The 23012-nt window shown below is 41.3% G+C and overlaps 4 protein-coding genes across 11 annotated transcripts; 3 read left to right on the forward strand and 1 right to left on the reverse strand.

The window, feature by feature from the left end:
- Nucleotides 1-596: 596 nt before the first annotated feature.
- tlcd1 (TLC domain containing 1) lies at nucleotides 597-7330 on the forward strand. The gene is made up of 4 exons (XM_068585192.1): nucleotides 597-1138; nucleotides 2102-2184; nucleotides 3882-3964; nucleotides 4945-7330. Exons 1-4 carry the CDS (start codon nucleotides 933-935, stop codon nucleotides 5344-5346), a joined length of 774 nt encoding a protein of 257 aa, XP_068441293.1. The 5' UTR covers nucleotides 597-932; the 3' UTR covers nucleotides 5347-7330.
- A 1521-nt stretch (nucleotides 7331-8851) lies between these two features.
- rab34a (RAB34, member RAS oncogene family a) lies at nucleotides 8852-13552 on the forward strand. Of its 8 annotated transcripts, none has more exons than XM_068585079.1 (12): nucleotides 8852-9064; nucleotides 10082-10200; nucleotides 10286-10377; nucleotides 10464-10532; nucleotides 10958-11059; nucleotides 11163-11227; nucleotides 11470-11521; nucleotides 11606-11687; nucleotides 12204-12294; nucleotides 12758-12865; nucleotides 12960-13044; nucleotides 13403-13552. In XM_068585079.1, exons 2-12 carry the CDS (start codon nucleotides 10126-10128, stop codon nucleotides 13548-13550), a joined length of 969 nt encoding a protein of 322 aa, XP_068441180.1. In that variant the 5' UTR covers nucleotides 8852-9064; nucleotides 10082-10125; the 3' UTR covers nucleotides 13551-13552. The 8 variants fall into 8 exon arrangements, with proteins under 8 accessions (XP_068441180.1, XP_068441176.1, XP_068441182.1 ...); XM_068585075.1 differs by adding an exon at nucleotides 9317-9355 and having other exon boundaries at nucleotides 12960-13500; XM_068585081.1 differs by having other exon boundaries at nucleotides 12950-13044; nucleotides 13403-13490.
- On the reverse strand, nucleotides 9923-15979 carry zgc:174895. Its single transcript, XM_068585083.1, has 5 exons — nucleotides 15826-15979; nucleotides 15606-15699; nucleotides 15222-15368; nucleotides 14277-14372; nucleotides 9923-13863 (listed from the first exon to the last, which is right to left on the reverse strand). Exons 1-5 carry the CDS (start codon nucleotides 15946-15948, stop codon nucleotides 13724-13726), a joined length of 600 nt encoding a protein of 199 aa, XP_068441184.1. The 5' UTR covers nucleotides 15949-15979; the 3' UTR covers nucleotides 9923-13723.
- A 2842-nt stretch (nucleotides 15980-18821) lies between these two features.
- On the forward strand, nucleotides 18822-22738 carry proca1 (protein interacting with cyclin A1). The gene is made up of 4 exons (XM_068585235.1): nucleotides 18822-19623; nucleotides 19707-19839; nucleotides 20592-20726; nucleotides 20821-22738. The coding sequence occupies exons 1-4, from the start codon at nucleotides 19095-19097 to the stop codon at nucleotides 22478-22480; spliced, it is 2457 nt and encodes an 818-aa protein (XP_068441336.1). The 5' UTR covers nucleotides 18822-19094; the 3' UTR covers nucleotides 22481-22738.
- The last annotated feature ends 274 nt before the right edge of the window (nucleotides 22739-23012 follow it).

The following is a 23012-nucleotide window of genomic DNA, read 5'->3' on the forward strand; positions in this document are numbered from 1 at the left end:
GTGTTGTATAACAATCCTTTTAAACTCCAGGACATTTTGTATAGATAGAGACTGAAATGCCTTTATGTATATTGGAGTATTTTAAATGTGTGTCATTGTACTGTTAATTAAAGGATCTGCTCGATGAATTTATTACTGGCAGTATAAACAGATGACCCTAATCCAAATACCACAAACATAAATATAATATTAATTGGTAGCCAGTAACAAAAGTAACCCTGCGTTGGAGAAACTTATTGGAACTGCTGTTTACAGGTTACATGAGATGCATGAGGAGGGAGAGAGAAGGGCCCATTACGCACAGTGCCTACCCAAATGCATGCGGATATGGAAGGGCGGAAGCTATAAAGATCATCACTATGCATCACATGTATATCGATCTTTGCAGAAAATCCTTAATAGAATCTCGAGTCAGCAGCCCTGATCTGTGAAAATGATCAGAGTGAAACGTGATCACGGTCTCGGTTCCTCCATGTTTTTTTGTGGCTGAAGGGCGCAGCCACACTGCCCCACCACGCCCCCTCCCGTATGCTCCACACAGGCGGGCGGGCTGAGCGCGCGACACACTTCACGTGAAGGCGCTGCGTGAAGACCAACGTCGTCTCATTGGATTGAGCTGTTTGCGAGAATCTCCGCGACGCACTTCGGGGCCGCTTAAACGCGTGAGAAGAAAAACGCCGCAGCACCAATCGGACTTTGTTTAAACTTTTGTTAATTAAAGCCAGAAGAGCATCGCTCGCTGCTGCTGCAGCAGCGCCTCCCCTACCCTGGAGAACACTCCCGTCTCATACCGCGCAAATCTGTCCGTCTTTCAGCCGTTCAGACGTTTAGAGGAGCGTGTTAAGACTCCAACAGAGGGGAAAAGACGAAGGCAGGAAGCAATAGAGTGAGAGCACGCGTCCAGAGGTAGAGCCGGGGCCCAGGAGGACAGGATGGACGTCCTGGTTCCTGTGCTGAAGAGTCACCCGGGCAAGTCGGTGCTGGCGTTTGCTCTGATTTTCAAGTTGATCCACCGGTTGCTGCAGAGGTTGCCTGTGCCTAAAGTAGTAAAGCAGGATGACTTCAAGTCCTGGAAGTGGAGGAACCTCTCTGTCTCAATAGTGCACTCCCTGCTGACTGGATCATGGGCCCTGGCCTGGTGAGTTTCCGTCGCTTCACACATCCATCCACCCATCCATCCACACAGTGAGACACCATTGTCTATTCACAGTCCACGGTGTGTTATTTGTGTGCGCGTGTGTAGCAGTGACAGTCTGTGGCAGCCAGGAGAAGAATGGCATGTTCAGACAGGGTGAGGGACGGGGGAGAGAATGGCATTTTCAAGAGTGGGGAGGGAAATACCACCGTGTACAGTATGAGCCACATCCAACTGTTGGTGCTATTTGGTTGTACTTTTAAGTGTGTGTGTGTCTGACTTCGAGGTTTGTAAAGTAATGCATATTTACACACACACACACACACACACACACACACACACACACACACACACACACACACACACACACACACAGCCAATAGGGTTTCTTAAGAGACAGCCTACTGATATATGAACTGGAAAAACCTGATGGTTCAACAATTCTTGTGAAAGCACCATGAGAAACTATTTATTGGGGTGGAGACTGTGTGTGTGTGTGTGTGTGTGTGTGTGTGTGTGTGTGTGTGTGCGTGTGTGTGTGTGTGTGTGTGACAAAGCCCAGGTTTTTTAAGCATTTTGCACTCTGACCGTGGCTATTTATTTTGGAAAATATGTGAATAGAATTGAGACTGTAATTGAAAAGTAAGTGTTTCATCACTCAAAGTAGTGTCAAAGAAACGTGTAAAACGGTATGCTGCTTTTTATATTTGTTAACACACAAAGTCATGGTGTGTTTATACAAGGAGGGGACTCGGATAAGCCTTTCCTTATTGAGGCGAGAAGTGGCAAAGAACACTGCAAAATCAGAGAGAATTTATAAAATGTTGTGAAGCTATAAAGACACCAATGGAGCTAATTTACTACTGACAAGTATTAAACTTGGCTTTTCTCTGCAGGAGTTGGTCCATGTGTGTCTGAGTGAGGGCAACACACACTCATCTTTCTTTAACTTTCATCCCTGTGCAGTGTGCTGGTTTGGCCTGAGACGTTGCACAACCTTCACTCTTACCACACCCCTCTGTCCTACCTGCTCGTGTGCGTCTCAACAGGTCAGTGACTGCATCGCGGCAAAAGAATACCACTTCAGGTTAACGAGTAAAACAACTGCAATCCAAATGAAAATGCTGGAGGAAATATTGAGTCTGAAGAGAAAAAGCTCTTTGTTGTTGTTGTTGTTATTTATGTCGAAGTGCAACAAAGCATTGCTTTCATTCTTGATTGATCTGCTGAAAAGTGCTTATGTTATAACTTTCCACAGCAGTCTTGTGTCACATGATGGTTGTTTGTTCAACAGTCCAATCCAATATTTCTATATATATATATAGATAGATAGATAGATAGATAGATAGATAGATAGATAGATAGATAGATAGATAGTATGACAAAGAAAACACGTGAGAAGCTAAAACCTCTTTTTGTGGCCATTTTTGCGTGAAAAATGACAGACTAATGACAGACTAATTGACATATCGTTGCAGATCTAGTGTAATGCACAGAAGAGAAATGTGGTGGAGGTGCCGAAAACTTTATTAATCCCCAGTGGGGAAACTCATTTGTCACCATAGACAACAACAGACTCATACAGACAACAGACAAAGAACACATTACAAAGAACAAACGCCAGAAAATGCCATATGAAACAAGATGCATAACTAACATAGAAAGATGCTAAATGTAAATCTAAAAACCACAACTAAAGGTGTTCCTTAAAAAAATCGAACTGCGGCCGGGAAAAAAGAGCTTCTCAGTCACTCAGTCGAACACTTTGGCATCCTGACTCGCTCACTGAATGAACTTCTGAGTCCTTTTTTAAAAACCCAGCGTAGTGGATGGCTGTCGGCGGAAACAATCGTTTTTAACTTGGCCCCTTGATCTCTTTTCCATCCTTGAATTGAGCTTTGAATTCATCTGAAAAGCAGCAAGTGCCAAATTGCGCTTGCTGCTTTTCAGAGAAACAACAAAAAGATCCGCCACTCAAACCGGATTCTAAATCACTGTGGACACCAAAGATAATCCACCGGGAACTCGTGGTCTGTTTGAGCTGTGGTGTCTCCCGTGTTACCATGAAGACACAAATCTGTGGAGATCTGCGCTAACAACCACAAACGCCCATTAGCTCCACTGAGGCCAACCACACTCGATACTAGAGGTCATGTTTAACATAGAGGCTGGTTGTGTGTCAGTCCAGGCACAAAATTACTCTCAGTGGTATATTAATCACTTGAATACGCTTAACATGAAAGGAATCTTGCATTGTATTAATATGATAAAAGTCTGAATGCATGTTTAACGCAAAATACGTTTTTGCAAGCCAAACAGGCCGGGGACAGTCTGAGAAGACGCATAAGCTTTTCAAAAAGCACAAAAAGACATATACACCGGAAAATGCTTGACTAAAATTCTTAATTAATGTCCATGCTACTACATGGACATGAACTACATTTTACACAATTTTAGCAAACCCATGTTACTGTTTTCTCATGTGTCAAAAGACATGTCGGAAATAATGTATCATATTAAACATGCAATGCTGTAAGACGTACTTCAGGAAATTAAACAGTAAACAGTTGTACTGTCGTCTACGTTTATCTGTTGTGTCAAGCAGACCGAGGATGAACTGTACATTGAACATTTACATGCAAGGCTAATTCAAGATCAAACAAACAATAAAATATTGATTTTATTCTGGACCTCATCTACGTCCTGCCCACCCTTCTCTGTGCCAATATCTCTTCTTCTTTCTCAGGATACTTTGTGCACGATGCCGGTGATATTATCCTGACGGGACATGGAAGAGAATCATGGGAGTTCTTACTGCATCATGTGCTGGTAAGACCACGCGCCTGTTTGACTCGATCTGTGTTTTTCAACTTATGCTGATGTAGTGTGTGTGTGTGTGTGTGTGTGTGTGTGTAAACCTTGCTCTTGATGCGTGTGGCAACGTTGAGTAGACACCCCTCACTCAAATTGGAGGAAAATTAAATCACATTGCAAATTTGGTCGTGTTGTGAAATATTCTCATCCTCTGAAATACCTCGTGTGTACAAGATTTGCTGAACGGTTTACAGATTTTTTTTCTTAAATGCTGTTATTGAATTTGACTGAATATGTTTTGATTGAATTAATTAATTATCTAATTGATTTAGTTAAATTCCTAATTACAAATCCAGAAAGCATAAGTCTCATTCGTATCTTATCTGCATCATGTGGAGTTTCTGAACCATACCCTCTAAGTAAGTTTCAGGCTGAAAACATCCAGTCTGAGAAGCTCATGTCTGATTTGTTGTTAATTAACTTGTTCCATTAAAGCAGTGATTCTCAACCTGTGGGGTGTGACCCTGTAGTTGGACGCGGGGGGGGATGCCGATTCTTAAAAAAAAATCGTCTTTCTTTTTAAGAATCCTTCATTAATCCCACAGTGGGGGAATTATTTTACCTTCCTTAGTAATTAAGGAGCTTTGTGCTGCTGTGAAGCTCTGGGGCTTCCTTGGTAATCTTTTGTCAAAAAGTTTGACCATTTTGTTCCAATGTTGTTGGGGCGGTGGCTCCCGAACATTTTTCTTCCTCCACGTGGGGCGTGACAAAAAAGGTTTGAGAACCACTGCATTAAAGATAGGGCGTTAAATGTATGTAGGCATCACTTGTGTTGACTGTTGACAAGTTTTTTTTTGTAGATTTTCCCAAAATTCTGCCCATTTGTGGGTTTGAATTTGTATTTATTTTGTTGCTAAAAATAAAGGCAAGGACAAACATGGGAGGATTAGCTGTTAGCTGTAAAGGCCCCTCACCTCCTCTGTGTGTCTCCTCAGGTGATCTCGTGTTTCCTGTACTCTCTCTTCACTGAGCTGTATGTCGCCGGCGCTGTCGTCGCTCTCTTCGTGGAGGTCAACAGTGTCACCCTGCACACGAGGCTGATGCTGAAGCTGGCGTGCGCTCATTCCTCCGCCGTGTACCACGTCAACAAACTCATCAACATCTTCACCTATTTTACGTTTCGTCTGGGCACCCAGTTGTACCTCACCTGGTACATCGTCCACAACTACACCTGGCTGGACCACGGATCATACTTCCTCCTCTCCATGATGATGATGAATGTCATGATCCTGATTTATTTCTCCCGCCTACTACGCGCCGACTTCTTCCCGAGTAAGCGACCTGTTAGGCAGAACGGGACAAGTAACAACGAATCTAAAAAGTTTCCCTGTGATTGAGGGGAGGCAGGTTTACAGACCTCAGTTTTATTTGTGATTAGGGTGGGCGGTTTTTTTCTGTTTTAAACTGACCCCATTCCTAGAGACGAAAAGTTCCCTTGTGTCTCGCAGCCAAAGAGAAAATATTTTGTCCAGTCATGTTCAGAAATGTTGCAAAGTCGGAAATGTAAAATGTCCAAATAAATCCTCCTGTAAAACTAGTTTTAACTTCTGTGATTGTACAAGTCAAAGCCTACAAACTGTTAATTGCGCTTTCGAGGTGTTTGCAGATTTTGTTGTCAGTCAGTCTTTATGCTAAGCTAACTGGCTGCTGGCTGTAGCCTTACATTTAGAGCTACAGACAAGAACAATGTATGTTTTCAGACATGATTATATGCAACAAAGTACATGAATTGCATTTATTTTCCGAAAATGTCAAACTGTTACTTAAACATTCAATATCAGCATCTGTGCAACCTGAAGGAATAGTTTGACCTTTTAGAAAATACGCTTATTTACTTCCGTGATTGAATATCGATAATATCTAATTATGTTGCTACAGCCAGCAGAAGCTTAGAATTAAGACTGACAATGGCAAACACAGCTAGCCTCATAATGTACACAGATAGATGAACTAAATGTGTGTTAATATGTGAGCTTCAGAGGTGAGATGAATCATTACTTTGCCTTTTGAGCAGAGCGATGCTGTTTGCGTTTATGTACAGCTACGCTAGCCGACTATCCGACCAGCCCGGATTTTCTCACATGGCCGCAACAGACTCACTCTCCCTGTCTCCATGATGCCACCTGTGGCGGAAGAGATACTGGGCTGTGACTGAACTGGTACAGGTATAATGGGTAACAAGCAGGAATACAGGGAACTATATGTTTCTCTAATGGCTCTCGTGTGAAAACCTGAGACAAGTAGGCCTGAAGCTGGATCTTCCCGCCATCTAACAGTTAGATAATTGAGCTCCTCAGGAGGTGGGCATCATTAGAAACGATTCTCTGTGAGCAGGCAGCGAAACGATCAATACTGATCTTGATTTTTCACCAGTAGACTAGAAGTGGAGTGACAGAAGAGATAGCCAAAGTGTGTGTGACATATTGCCTTTTACAAAAATAAACTTTTTTTTTTAAAGATATTCTTTCCTTAAAATAGACAGAGCATTTTGTACATCATGTCTTTAAATATGCTTGCATTCCTTTGTCATATTGATACTTCATATTGTAATAACAGCAAACACAAACAGTGGACTTGAAAGCCACACTGTACAGACAAGATTACAGATTGTATAATGATTAATCACGTATAGCGTTACCTTGAATTCTTGAAGCAAACATTTTTTTCCGTCTGCCGCCACTGCAAAAGAAGAAACTCACACAATGTGTGCAGTATAGACTAAGTCTAATTAATCCAGTTGTATTTGCTCACACCCAGACACATGCATCTTCAATACAACCTTACTATTTCACCACATCTGCAGTCTAGTAAGGTTTCAGCAAAGATGTGTGGACTGGATAAATAAGACTTGGATTATATAGCATAAGTTGTGTGAGAGCCCCGATTCACTTCAATTCCTCTGTTTTTTTGTTTGTTTTTTGGTTAGTCATTCACCCTGCGAGATAAAAGTCCTCATAAATTCAAGGTAAAACCGTAAGTGATACACAAATTGGTCAGTTTGTAGGTGAAGTTATCCTTTAAATGCTTTTTCCTAATCATGCCATGAATCACGAGTGTCATTTAAAACCTAACAAGCAGTGCATTTCATTTTCAATTTCAGCCGACTGAAATGGACCAGCTTAGATTAGTCCACACTTGTGCAGCAGTGCCTTTTCAAAAAGAACAAAGAAAACGTATTGTGTAGACTGACATTTGTAACTTTGTGAAAAAGTGGACCAAGTGGAGAGATTCATGACACCAACATAGTAATTTCTGTGATTAAATGTATCCTGTATTAACATGTTTTGACAAGCCCATGTATTTAGGATGGTTTTGTGATGCCATGGATTAAAAAAGGTATTTAAAATCACAGGAGTATTGCTGTTTATTTTGGATGTATTATTTCACTCTGTATCACATGCATGTGGTCACTTACATTCACACCTGAGAGATGAAGCTACAGTCTTTAGATCCTTGAACAATACAAGCATGTCCAGTTACTCCATCACAAGGGAAAATCCTGCATTTAACATCGTACTTGTGTAAAAGTACAAAAGTATGATGAGCAAAATGTATCAAAAATACTCACTGTGAAGACGGTGACTGATGTATTTTTTAAATAATATTAGTTATAATAATGCATCCATGTGCTTGTAATTAGTATGTAAAGTCATAAAATAAAATAAAGCACATATACAGTTGTATAGACAGAGGTGGAGCTACTATATATATATATATATATATATATATATATATATATATGTATATGTATATATATATATATATATATATATGTATATGTATATATATGTATATGTATATATATGTATATATATGTATATATATATGTATATATATATGTATATATATATATATATATGTATATATATATATATATATGTATATATATATATATATATATATATATATATATATATATATATATATATATATATATATATATATATATATATATATTCAAGCCAACCTAGAGGTCGATCCTGCCAAAGGGTCACATGAGAATTCATACGGGTCGTGAAATAATTAATGAGAGAGAAAAAGAAGACGTGTATATTTTTTTGCAGGAATGTGTGCATTATAGGATACCTGGAAAATTTGACCTCTTGGGGCATTAATTATTTATTTATATGAAACCAAGAGGGGAAATCATCTGAGAAGTTATGGATGGAAGCTAACAATGTTAGTAAAGAGAAAGTATAACAGGTTGTGACTAAACTTCCTGTCTAAACATGTTGACAACAATGAAACTCGGTTGAGGAAGGATGAATAGGAAATGTGGGACTAAAAGGATCAACTTTAGACACCTAGGTGTTTGGACCAATTTAGGATAATGAAAGGAGGACAGTAAATTGGATTAGGAATGTAAAATCTTATTTATAAATAAGTTAAGTTTACTTATGTTATTATCAGAAATATATAATTATACATGTGATGTGGTATTTTCATTGAATGTTGTATTATTTTAAATTTTAACAAAATGTATGTATTTTACATCTGGAAGGCAGTGGAGCCCTGTTATGAAATATGAACTATTGTCTTTAAGCAAAATTAAAGTCTAAAGTGCTTTGATGTCAACAGGATGCTGTATTGAATTCTCTTGATTTTGTCTAGTACGTTTGTCGACATTATCTTTGGCAGCCTCCTAAAAGATCATTTGATTTGAACTGTGTCCACAAGGAGGCCGGGCTCAGTGGAAGCAGCCTTACAGCGCCCTCTCGTGTCCACATGTGTAAATGGCGGAAAACAAACGTCGTTTTTTTTTTTTCCTTTTTCTAATTTCCGAGTGTTCCTCATTTCCTCCAGCAGGGGGCCGAGCAGAGAAAATCTGGGAGGAAAGGAAAAAGGAATCCAGGGATCTGAGTCAGCAGCCAGCGGCTTCAGTCTGCTTCTCCTCCTCCTCGACTTCCGTTGATCGATTCCAGCTCTGATCACCATCCAATCCACTCTTTAACGTTGATCAATGCATATGCACGAGTCCACGTTACAATAGGAAGCGACCTGTGCGAAGGAAGAGAGACCAAGCCGAAGCACAGAAGAGAGAAGAGTCTCCATGAGGTAACGTTGCTTCTTTTGCGGCTCAAACACGTTGTTTTTGTTGTTTTTTTAATTCAATTTGGTCATGTCCGTGTACGTTTAACTTATATGTCACTTTACAGAGTTGATATCATACATAACCTAGTGTTTAGATAGAACATCGAGTTTTAAAGTTTTTAGTTTTGAGGTGGACTTCTTCTTCTTCTTCTTCTTCTTCTTCTTCTTCTTCTTCTTCTTCTTCTTCTGCTTCTTCTTCTTCTTCTTAATCAGCAGAAGCTTTGATGAGCAACAGGATTAAACCAGATCTGCACAGTAAGTGGATCAACACTGATTACAGTTGTCTGGCTCTGCATGTGGTCGTGTTGCTCTACAATGGATGACACATATTTGCTCTCACTACAGTTTATTGTTCGACTGCCTGGCTCTCTCTTTATTCCCAGTGAGCTGAAGTCTTTGTGACTTTCAGTCAGGAGGTGGATGTGTGTGCAGTTTGGGGCTCGGGTCATAGTCTGTGTTCTGGTTGCCTGGGGAACTTAAACTATTCAAACTCAGAGGAATGGACATTTGAGATGCCGACCCAGTGGATTTGACTGAGACAATCCATCGATTATTGAAGTCAATCTAATGGTTAGTCTTCTTAGTGTAACAGACACACAGACAGACAGATGCTGCACATGATGCTCAGTGTTTATCTGTCTATAAAGTCTCAGAAATGAGTTTTAAAAAACCTGACAACAACGAGGCTGAGCCCAGGGCGATGCACTCAAATGTTTTTTTTCCTTCTTTCTGTAAACCACGAGTCAATTAATCGATCAGTCAAACCGACAGAAAAGCAGCAAATGCTTCAATTTCAAAGAACATTGGTTTATTTTTGTTTCATTACAAGCTTCATGTAACATCTTGTAAGTTTCTCCTCTTGTTGGAAAAGTGAAAGTTAGCACCAAGTTGAACATTTGGGCCTAAAAATCAGTTACAGCGCTTTAAATAAAACGAAGAAACATATTTGACTTGTTAAAATGTCTTTCTCTCTCTGTCCAGCTCACCACACGTGTCCCTCTACTGACCAATAACCTCAGAGCTTCATGTCCGTCCGAGTCTCATCCATGAGTGTTCTTCCTCCGGTCCGGAAGGACCGTATTGTCGCTCGGCTCCCTCAGGTGACGCCATGCGCTATCATGATCGCCTACAGCCGCCCACCATCCCTCTAAAACAGCCTCACACATACCTCTTCCTCTGTTGTAGTGTTTCAGGAAGGAGGCAGCCTTCCACACGAAGGAGGACTTCAACAATAAAGTGAGGACGGCATGTCAGGAGCAGCGTACCGGTACCGTGGGGTGAGCGTGGCAACCAGCGGCCCCGATGATGCTGAATGGGATGTTTGGGTGGCACTTATTTACTTACTCACTTTTATTCTTCTTAGCAGATTTAAAATCTCAAAGGTCATCGTTGTGGGTGACGTGGCTGTGGGGAAAACCTGTCTGATTAATAGGTAAGCTCAAACGCAGTTTTGGGAATAAATAACTGAAGAAATGGCTCAGAGGACACGTCCCTCCTTTAAGGAAGCGCCATCTACTAAATTTGTTGTTTGACTAGAAAACATTTTGAAACAATATCTGCTCTCCCAGTGAGGGCTACTGTAGAAACAACATGGTACTCCATGCAGAGGACCCGCTCCTCTTAAATATAAGATAAGATAATTCTTTATTAGTGAGTGGGGAAGTTGCAGGATTACAGCAGCGTTGCTCACAAATAAACCCAAATTAAAGTAATATAAATAAACAGAACGGTCGTAAAACAAAATAAAAAATGAACAGTAAGAAGACTATCGTATGTACAGATGGAATAAAAATGTGTATAAAAGTACTTGAACATACTTAAACGTAAGCAGCTCATAAGCTTTTTCCGTTTTTCTAGATTTTGCAAAGATGCTTTTGATAAAAACTACAAGGCAACGATCGGTGTTGACTTTGAGATGGAGCGCTTTGAAGTGCTGGGCGTTCCTTTCAGCCTTCAGCTGTAAGTGAAATTTAATTTAATTTCTACTCATGAATAAAAAAACAAGTAAACTGAGTCTGTCTGATTTGACATTGCTCACACGTCCGTCCCTCCTATTCTACAGCTGGGACACTGCAGGCCAAGAGAGGTTCAAGTGCATTGCCTCTACGTACTACAGAGGAGCCCAGGGTGAGATATTGCTGTGCTTTAGGCCAGAAACCTTTATTAGATATTACCCTTTTATCATGCAAGGAACCATATATGGTAATTTCCCTCACAAAGTATGTCAACGAGTGCCTGATAAAGGGTTAAAGTCTCTCCTCTTTCCTTCAAACACAATGTCACGGGATTAAGGAAGCTGTGTATACATCACATAACTGGAACATGTGTGTTAAAACGGTTCATTCTTTCAACGTTGTCTCGCCTTCCAGTTGTGATCATCGCTTTTGATGTAAACGACGTGGCCTCTCTGGGCCATGTGAGGTGAGCTTACGCACGAGCAGCAGATTGCTGGCCAGTCTTTCCTCCCCGCCAGGGGGTTTTGATCTTGTGTTGCTCTGTCTGCAGAACGTGGCTGGAAGACGCCCTGAAAGAGAACGACCCCACCGCGGTTCAGCTGTTCCTTGTTGGCACGAAGAAAGACCTGAGCGTACGTCTGCTCGGCGTTTGAAGTGGACATGCCTGTGAACGTTTCTGTGTGTTTTTCACTGGAGTCAAATGGGAATTTTTGTTGGACTACAAGTCAAAGCTTTTGTGCCCCGACTCAAAGCTCCGTGACGTGTTTGCTTCGCCTTTCACTTCACAAGCCTCCAAAGCGTTTCCGATGGAGGCCGACGCGATGGACATTCCTAAGACATAACTAACTGTTGTTACGCAGCGGTCTTCTATTTCAAGAATTCTCCTCTTTCACTCTCCCGCGACGTTTAGAGAAGATTTGGCTTCACCATTTGTCTGTTGGGAAAGTGCTGTGGCTTTTGCAACAAATTCGATTACTGGATTATGTAATCTACCTCTTCCTTAATTTAAGAGTACTTCTCTTGTCCCGGAGGGATTTCTTTGCAGTAGAATAAACGTGACAGAAAACTGAATGTAGTTGGATTTTAGACTGTTTTCGACCATTAATCGATCCTGAAAATAACTTTGTCTTCTCTGGTTTCTCCGACAGTCTCCTGCACAGTATTCTCAGATCGAACAAGATGCCCTCAAGCTAGCACAAGAGATCACCGCAGAGTATTGGGCTGTGTCGTCGCTGACAGGTGAGTGTTTGGATTGAACACAGTTACATGAAAAAAAGGGGGATTATTATATAGCCAACAGTCTCTACGAGGAATTAATTATAGTCTCTATGAGGATTTATTCTCAGAAACAAGGTTGAAATGGTTCAAACTGGTGGGCCTAATATTTACATAAAGGATCGTTTTATTATCCCAGAGTCGTGAGTTTCTATTTTTGGCAACGTTGAGGGTTGAAGAAAAAAGTAAAATGCAAATATTGAATATATTTAGTAGCTCGTAGTTTAACACTCCATTCCTAATCTGGGCTGCACACAATAATTGGCCCATTAACATTTTCATCCTTAACTCAGGGAAGAGTTGAAAAATGTCTACATAGAGGTGAAGATCGGAAGCTAATATTAAAAATCCTGGAGTCAAACATAAGTCTTAAACCAAATCATTTTCATACAGTCCCTGACTTATCAATATCTGCTCGGTGCTGTAGGGGAAAACGTGAAGGAGTTTTTCTTTCGAGTCGCATCGTTGGCTTTTGAGACCAACGTTCTGGCAGAGTTGGAGAAAAGTGGATCAAGGCAAATAGGAGGCGTCGTCAGTGAGTATGCAAACTAACTCTGATCTTATGAAAAGCTTCACATTTCTCTAATAGTTGTAACATCCTGCTCTTCATTGGTTCCAGGAATCAACAGCACTTCAAACAACGTGTATGCTTCTTCAAAGAAGAAGCAGCCAAACTGCTGCCAGTAAGATGGCAGCAGACGTTTCAAGTCAAAGGTACGGACTGAGAATGAGGGGAAAAAGCTGCGGAGGTATTTCTGTGGTCGAGGCAGGACGCTGGAGTTTGACTTCAGTTTTTCCTGGCCGAGAAATAACTTTCCCCTGTGGGATGTGGATTCTTGTGGTGTTGCTAACTTTAACTTGCAGTTATAGAGCGACGCAGCAATTGCACACAAAATTACTGTTCTGTAACTGCAGAGATGCCAAAGAGTGACTGTGGATGTTTTTAACATGGTGTGTGTGTGTGTGTGCGCGCGTGTGTGTGTGCTTAAATATTTAGTCTCGCTGCTGTATTTTGTTTGACAATTAAGATTTTTCGATGTTGCGATTAATGCTGATTTTCTTTCATCTACAGTGTCTGCTTCATCGGTACTATTTACTTTGTGTTAACAATCAATTCAATGACTTCATTTAGATGTTTTATGTGGAAAACTGTTTGTCTGTCTGATTATTTTAAGCATGTTTTTTTCTCTCAAATGTATCACTGTATGTTTTACATGTAATAAAAAATGATGTAAAAAATGTCAACAAGTATAGTTTGTCTTCTTCAAAGAAAACCGTGATCTTACTGTATTTCATTAAAAAAAAAAAAAAGCTGTGCCGTCTATGCTGATAAACTTTCATAGAGCATATCACGATTCCCCCTTTCTTCTTCACTGGAATAATCTTCTCTTCTTCAGTCAAAGTTTTTGAAGGAATCAAGATGCTTCCGGTCAATTTGGCTCTGGAGCTCTTCAGGGATGCAGTGAGAGAATTTATAATTTTCTTTTATCCACTTTCCTCCTTCAGTGTTCTCGATGGCCACGGCTGCTACACCTGCAGGAAAGTGTGTTACTTTTTTAACAGTAAAATGTTGAGGATATTTGATTCATGTTACTATAATCAGTGTGGAGGGGAGTATTCAGATATTTGACTTAGTAGGAATGATCAATTCAAAAGTATACTCCAGTGAAAGTACAAAGGTAAATAAACACTTGAAGTACTGACTGTAAACACATGTATTAGGCAGACTGGCTCATGTCAGAATCATATATTGCCGAATCATAATTATAGAAACATTAATGTGTTCATTACTTTAACGCTGCAGCTCATTTTCATGAATAAGAAAGAACAAAGTAGCATGAAACAGACACAAAGTACACAAGTAAAGTATAAGTACAGCAATGTTGTATTAAAGTGCAGTATTGTAATTGTTCTTACAGTGATTATAAGGTCACACGTTGACTGACCTGCAACTGTGGCTCCGAGCCGCTCCACGAGCTGGATCGCAGCCTTCATCGTGCCTCCAGTCTCGATCCATTGGTCCACCAACAGCAGCCGCATACCTGCAGAAAGAACCGGCTGTCAACCACAAAATCTAGTATTATAAGAAAATCATTGTCATTTGATAAAAAGATTATCAACGGAATTTAGATAACGCAAAAAAAAAGAAATACAATAAATATGAAACTATATATCAAACAATCAGTTGAATACACGTGTAGATTTTGTAATGTAAATAAGCACAAAAAAGTAGTAAATTATTAAAGTAAATTATCAAACTTCAATAAAATAATATTGATCTCTCTGCTTATGTATATTATGGTATATTCCTCTACCAAAGGACTACTCTGTAAAACTATACAAAAATATACAACTATATATATATATATATATATATATATATATATATATATATATATATATATATATATATATATATATATATATATACACACACACACACACACAAAAAAATACAATAATAATAATCCCTAAATAAATAACTTAATATATAACAACCGGTTTCCAAATTGTAGCAAACTGTTCTTATCAAAAAATAGAGTAGCATATGTAAAAACAATTACATTCATGCATCTTATGGCGGGTAATGGGAAAAAGAGGATTGACCCTTATAATATCTGATGTGATGTAAATGTGAATATGAAAAATGTTGACGTTTCTTTAACACTAGATGGCGCTGTGTCACAGTGAATAAATGAACACTGTCGAGTAAACAAGGGGGTTAAAATGGTTAAGCATTGTTCAAGTTTATGTTGATTTCACATCACATTTAAGGCGTAGCTGTAATAAATCTTAGGTGCTTAGGTGTCTGAAAATTGCAGGGTGGGAAACATTCATCTAAAGAGAAATAACTGAAATGGTTAAAGGGTCAAATAAAATGGGTGATTAACCTGGTTTTAGCACATCCAGTCGGACTTCCATAGTCTTCTCTCTGCCTGTGTAGTCCGTGTAGTTTTGATTTTGGGTTGCGACACACAAGTGTCCTGCTTTTCGGATGGCCAGAAAACCTTTTCCGAGGGTTGCAGCGACAGACGCACCTGAAAAACAAATTCAGTAATATTCATCCACAATGTGTGGCCAACCTGCAGTGCAAACTGACAATGAAGTAAATGCCATGTTCAATGAGGAGTCAAAGCATCTAAATTTAGTCCGGGGTTTCAGTTGCTTGGCCTTACCAGCAGAGTAACTGGATCTGAAAATAAAATGTGTGGGACACCCACTGTCTCTCTACCTCTCCTGCTAAGATTACTTTCCACTTAATGTGAACGTCATACCAAGAATAAATCCCATTGCATCAATCCCGGCAACCAGGTCAATACTGTCGCTGTTGAAAGGGCCGAGAAGGTCTTTGACACAGTCTGCGAGCGCCTGAATGGAGTGCGAAGACAGTAAATACACAAAGTGTGCATACACACGGCTTGTCATAAATGAGCTTCATGCAGTGTTGAATGAGTAACTGACCCCCCCCCGCCCCCCACACACTCCCACCCGTACCTGGGAGTTGCAGTAGAGTCTGGACGGGTCCAGCCAGGAAAACGATGGCCCTTTTGTGTTGGGTGCCATCAAAGAAAGGTACCATCCTTTACGTCCGTCTGCAGGAGCGGCCATCACGTCCATTTGACAAACAACACCTCACGTCTGTGCTGTGACAGGGAGAAACTGGGGTGAATGAAGTGGACTGTGAATGAGAGAGTGGCCCATCTCAAGTTCCAGTGGGAGGAATGGTGGGTGGGAGGAGGCTGTGAACAAGCTAGTTATTTATTCACTGTGCAGTTATAATGATTTGAAGACTCGTCTCAGACCTTTCAACTATTAGAACATAGTTTTATTTGAATCTGATCGTGACTTTGTGTATCTTGATTACAGTAATCTCTCTCTGTTGAGGCAACCTGATAACATTGAGTAGTTGAATTCCCTTATTTGACCTATAGCGCTTGCCGCTGTAGCATTAGCATGGTGGAATTGGCAAAGATAACTAACTAGTCCGCTTGATTATTTCATCATGCTGAAATGCTACACTGGGTCCAGAAAAGGAGTCGCACAAAGGTGTTACTCTTTTGGTGATAGCAATTTGCTTTCCCACAATGTATGGACAAAGCATAAGTTGTTAAATTTGGCCAATTTACTCTCTGTGCTTAGTAAAGTTACTATGTCCACTGCTCATTTTAGTGGTTATTGTAAACCTTTACCTCAGCGAGTCACCACTTGCTGTGAATCAGTTTAGTTTATACGAAAGTAAGGAAGCTACAATAGTCTTTATACTTTATTACTAAACAAAAAAACAAAATCAACTCCAAAGTCAATTGATAGTAATTGATATTAACACCGGACTGGAAAAACTAGACAGACCAATGATCCTTTAAAAAATGTTAATTTTTCCACTCGTGAATGCTTCAGGTGTTATATCACCAGGGGATTAATGTCAAAATAAACACAGCTGGAGCAACAAAACTCATTTTCTGACTGCACATTTCCCAGTTCTCAGACAAGAAAGGTTATTGCAGTTATTACATAAACTGATCTAGAATTTCATCCCAGTATGTGCAGCAGAGTTCAAGCTGGGCCAAAGATGTAGTGTTTACCTTCCTGCCATCCACGACTTTCCCACAGTCTTTGCCTCATGTGCATTGGGAAATAACATTTAAAAAAAGTAAACTTGATGCACACGCTTTCATTTAAATGTGTTACATTTTTGCACATTGCTTGCACATTAACAATATTTACAAGGCAATAAAGCTGAATAGATTCAAATATGAACATGTCTGTCTGTCTTGAGTGCTGTATGAGCTCATGTGGATGGATGTACCTTGTGTGGCCATCTGGGGGCAGCTTAAACAAGCTGCAATACAACACTGGCAGACATTATTACCACCTATTATGAGGAACTTTCAGTTTGTGTTGATTTTATTTCTTGTTTTAACTCCTATTAGGATTTCTTTCAGACCATTTGCTTTAAAATAAATACTATCTTTGACAACAAGCCAATGACACACCCAGTCAGCAGAAACAAACGTTGGCGTTGAATGTTTCTGCAAACCATTGATGTGTTGAATGTGACGTTTCTATGCTTCACAAATATAGTTCATGTTAACAAGCAAAAGGAAATCAGTTTTGGGCATTTTAGTTTTTTCCCCCACAAATGGGGGCTATCCAAACTGAATTAAAAAAAACAACCAGAACCATCCATCCTAAATTGTAGAACAGCAGCAACCAGGTAATTGTATGTGATGCATTAATAAATATATCAATGTTTAAGTTGGGCTACTCAGTACCAACAGGTGGAGTTAACTAATTATAGAACATGTATCAATGTCTTTAAATGGCGCTTTAAAACATTCAAATTCATGGGGAACTGCCCAGCAGGAATAAATACAACACCATTTCATCTAGTGTCACCTTTCTGTTTCACTGTGCGCTGTTCTCCACATGAGCTCCAAATGATCAGCGTCATTGTTCCCCCCCCTTTCTTCCCCTGCAGTGAGCACTTTAATTCACAAGCACCCTTCCCACACCCCCTCCCTCAAGATCTGGTCGAATGTTGCCTCTGGTGATTTGACATCATCTCTCTCCGCCTTCTAACAATCCGATTTCCGTGCCTTGAGTAGGCTGGATCTCCGCCTCTCAAGCTCTCTGTTAAGACCAGCCATGTGAGAAAAAAAACTCGGCTGATTAGAAACCCAACCTGACAAGAGGTTTTTCTTTTCTTTGGGAACAGTCACGTATTCAGAGATGCAGAGGAATTTGCTCTGTGTGCCGTTTTCTAAACTCACATGTGATTTTAGTGAGAATGTGTCAAAGATATGTCAAATTTAAGCCAGTCAAGAAAATCAATTTGAAGATGTTGTTGTTGTTGTTAGACCTCCCAAATAACATTTAAAACTAAGAGGGACACATGTTTTGACCAATGAGATACATTTTTTTTTTAAACAGTCGCTAAATGATCAAGGTAGTGAACCAAATAGTATCATAATACAGTTCTTGACAAACAATATTTTTTAATACTAAAGGCAAAGATAAAGGGTCACAAAGAAGCAATGTTAAAGTACTAATTCTGGTATAATTCGGCTGATAGGGAGCCAGATACTCAGAATACCAAGATACCACACATGCCCGACTCCAACCTTCAGCTGAGGCTCTTACGGGCTGCTGTGGCCCCTCAGTCAGTGTGGTGTGCGTGCGACCGCGCCAACATTTCTCCACATTCCACAATGAAAGCGTTTTGTCCCTACATTGTGATTTAGGTCATCACCAATTCAGTGCCTGTTTTGTGGCATTTGAAAGATCTCCAATCTCTATGGGTTGGCACAATCACTCCATGCCAGTTACCATGGAAAGCGGGGGTAAGCTAGAACCTCCTCCATGCGCGTTCCCAAAGTAAATCTCTACTTTCTGGGAGTTTGAGCTGAGGGGGTTGGGAGGTAACTCGCGGTCATCTCTCTGTGCAGTGAAAGGTGCATGGGGTTCGTGCTCTCTACACACCCACAAATTAACCCTCTGCTGCTGCACGTTGAAATAGAGTGGGGGGTACCATACTCTATTCTCTCAGATTTTACGCGCTCTGCGGCTGAGTGAGATACTCTTCCCATGCTGAAAATCTAAAGAGGTTAATTCGCCGGACTCCTCCCAGCTTTGCTACTTCTCGTATTGATAATCACACCACTTGTGCTTCGCCTTAAAAGTGAGCGGGGCTGCTCGGGAGCGCCGGGAAACCGCGAGGAGCTGTCTCCGTTACGCATGGTGCTGAAATTGCCACTTGCCGCATCATGTGGTCGGTCTTCTTTGTCTTTTTGTCATATCTTGACAGAAACTTTGTCAAGGGCGACCTCTTGAGTCGCGCTTTGGACGCAGAGAAGGAGAGCAAAGAGATGTTCTCCATGCTCAACGGCACCTTTTGCGCCAAAATGTCCACCGTGCGGGAGAGCTTCCTCTACCAGGTGTCGGACGGAGCCGAGATGGTGCGATCCGTCGTCAGCCCTGCCGGGAGGCTCGGCAACTGCTCCGTCATAGCGAACCAGATACAGGTGAAGTCGTTCATGCACGAGTGCAGGTTGGGACTGAAAGAGCACAGAGCCGGGCGGCAGCTGGAGACGCGTTTTGCGCGCATGGATGAAGCCAAGCGGTTGTGCCGGGAGTTTAAAAAGAGGTCGGAGCGCAGAGGAGATGCGAGGAGGGGTGCAGGTGATGACTCTGCGGTGCAGGACAAGGTTTTAACCAGATCCAAGAGGGGCTTCACTTATCCTGGGACCCTGTGGTGTGGAGCTGGCAACATGGCGGATCACGATGGCCAGCTGGGTGGGTGTAGTATGACAATATATTCAATCAAAGTATACGCATTATCCGGGTGTGTAGTAATAATTGTGACCACCTTGTTGCAGGAGACTTTGCAGAGACTGACAGCTGCTGCCGAATCCATGACCACTGCCCTCACGTCATCCACGCCTTCTCCTCTAATTATGGGTACACTAATTTCAAGTGGCACTCCATCTGCCATTGTGACTGTGATAATACGTGAGTAAAACATATCCACGATGAAAAAGTATGAACGACAGCATGTGTAACAAAGTAGTTATGCAAATAAATGAATAAAACACATCATGCATTGTGCATCATCCTTTGAAAGAATCTGCCGCTGTTTTAAAAAAATCACAATCCACATAAAGAACTGCTTTAAGAAGGAAATGCATCACTTAATAAATATGGTGATATCTTCTGGCTAATGTTGTTTTCTAAAACTTAAACATGAGATCACATTTGTCACCTCTGAAGTTTAAAATGTATAACTATAAAAATGCAGCAGGACATACCAAAGACTATAACTATATAAAGCCAGAGAATTCAAGCTGTACGGGTTTTCTCGTACCAGTTCATAATTGATTTAAAGAAAGCAGTCATGAGGTCTCCATTCAAGGTCTTACTGTAAAATGTATTGGCTATTGTTTTAACGACATAGAACTTCAATAAAGGCAGGTGTGTGTTATAAAAATATAAAGTTAAAATGTCAGTAGGACCAAGTAACAAATATATAGACCTGATTTCACACATGCTACTTGTTTTATTTGGAAATGCCACATTTTTTGATAAACACAGTCTGGAACAGCTTGGAAGATATGTCATTATATCCAGGATAATCTACAGGAGAGCAATCGTAGCAACTTGTCAAACTAAGCTAACACGTCTACGTCCTGCTCCTGTCAGTCAAACTGCGTTGCCGTCAGGAAGACACGACTAGAGCTCAGCCTGACTTCTTGTTCTCTCTTTAGATTGAGAGGTTGCCTGAGGGAAGTCAACGACACATCTTCCAGGGTAGTCGGCCAAGCGTTCTTCAACGTCATTGGTGTGCCTTGCTTTGAGTTTGCTTATGAAGATCAGTGTGCAGAGCGGCACTGGTACGGCATGTAAGTATCAGCGGACTGTTGAAAAACAACTGAGCTGTATTACTTTCTCGTCTCACTTCACACACAAACCTCCCTTCCCTTCGGTCTCTCGTAGGTGTAAACGTTACGAGAAGTTTCCCATTGCTGTGCTGAAGGAGGCGGTCCCGTACGACTTTGGCGGTATCGATGTCATCGATGAGCTGACGGTGGCTCCGTCCAAGAAGGGCGACTCCAAGAAGAGCAAAGCAGAGAAACCAGAGAAACCAGAGAGTCCAACACAGTCCACAATGTCAGGCCTCGAGGAGCCTTCTCTAAGAAACGTTGTCACTGCTGCCGAGGACTTCATCAAGGTCCTCGCCACCGTCTCCACCTCGCAAAGCTCCACCGCCGACTCCAATAAAGGCGAGACGCAAAGCTCGGAGAAGAAGAAGAGGAAGAACACAGGGAAGAAGAAGAAAACCACCAAAAAGCAAAAAGGAAAGGGAAAAGGTAAGGGGAGGAAGAGGAAGCAGAAAGCCGAGGAAGGGGCGGCAGTTTCGCCCTCTGGCAGCAAAGCAGAAGAAGTCGTCGGTCTAAGTAACTTCATCGGCGAGTCACAGAAACACAAGGAACCAGCTCGAAACACAAACAGAGTCGATGACAGTGAAGGAAAAGACGAACCCTTTAATGGAGTCATGAAAGATGAACCAGCCGTAGATAAGGAGACCGTTTCCATTACGTCACCCTCAACCGCCCAGAAGAAACCCCAAATCACCCCGTCTACGGCAACAACCACGAGGACTGTCGGTCCACGTGAAGGACACACCAGAAGGCCCAGAAAGCAAAGGAGAAAGAAGAGCAGGAAAATCCATCTTCCTCTTTCTGCAGAGCTCGAAACGAACACAACAGACAATTTAAGAGCTGTTTCTACCCCCACCACCATCACCAAAACCCCAACAACACAGCCCGAAGCACAAAGGCCCGTTGTCAGCCCTGCCAGTACCCCCATTATAATCCCCAAAGTCAAAAGGAACAGGTCAAAGGACAGAGGAGACAGAGAGGGAAGGAAAAAAAGGAGGAAACTCAGCTCCGCTTCTTTCATTGTGGCTGCTGCCCGTGAAAATCCCTCCGCGGACAATCTGAAAGCGATCCCTCTCACCGGGGCTCCCACCGTACCGCCGGTGCCCACCACAGAGGGGAAGGTGTCGCGCAGCATGGATGTTTACAGAGGAGAGACGAGCGTCCAAGGTACAGCTATGAACATTAGTGTTTTGAGAAGGCAAAAGCCAAAAGGATTGAAAAGCAGGAGGAGGAAAACAGTTTGGCCTCAGTCAAGTGAAAATCCCCTTTTTCACAACGGCTCTGAACATGTAATTCCTGTTCTTACGACTCAAGAGAAGAGCGATGCACTGAGCAGCCCTGCAGCCACTTCTGCAGGGGAAACAGAAAGTCACCGCGAATGGAGGCTATTCACAGCAGCCCCTTTCGTCGATACAAAACGACACAGGCAGACAATCAGACAGCAGAGAAAACCAAGAAGGAAAGCCACGGCTGCTTCCCTCAGAGATGGAGCTTCTATCCCGAAACAAACTGAACGAACGCCAATGACTTTTACACCCACTCCACCCAAAGTCGACACCAACGAAGAGCACAACGTACAGATCGATGAAAAACCCAACGGGTCCACCTCAGCAACTCCCGTCATGAGTCCCATTCAGTTATCTATTGAGAAAGCAAAAGATCAATTCACCAGGAAGAAGAGGAGGAAAGCAGCGCTGTCTGTGAGACAGCAGTGAGCCGTGTGGTGAGACGTAGCCGGCTAGGCTAGCTCTTGTTGATCGGATAAACGTTTCCATCAAAGTATCTGCAGTATAATCTTTTCTGCTTCAGTATTTAAATCACAGAAATGGAAAGAAATCATGTTTGATTGTAATGTGATAATCATGTTTTGTAATACTGTTTTCCGCATGTCTTTAACACAATTTACAAATGATTAGTCTATGTGAATGTATCGGCCAGTGCTTATGTGTGTATCTAGTGATGGAATAAACAAAATAAACAACAGTAGCATGTTTTTTTTTCTTTCATTTTGGGTTATATGCCGAATCATTTTATAGCTGAGAGTTAGACGAGTAGATTGTTACAACTTTTGTCCGCTAAATATTAAGTAAACAGCAATATGTTTTTTAGAATTACACTTTTGCACAAAAACAAAAGTAAATCTTAAATGTAAGTACAGGAGCTTTAGAGGTGTTGATAAATAGATTTCTTTAAATAAGGGCAATGCAAAGCTAGGTCCCCCCTGGTGTACAGTCTTTGAGCTAAGCT

This window comes from Clinocottus analis, unplaced genomic scaffold, assembly GCF_023055335.1.
Source record: "Clinocottus analis isolate CAN_PGR_092001 unplaced genomic scaffold, fCliAna1.0.p SCAF_2, whole genome shotgun sequence".
NCBI classification, from domain to species: Eukaryota; Metazoa; Chordata; class Actinopteri; order Perciformes; family Cottidae; genus Clinocottus; species Clinocottus analis.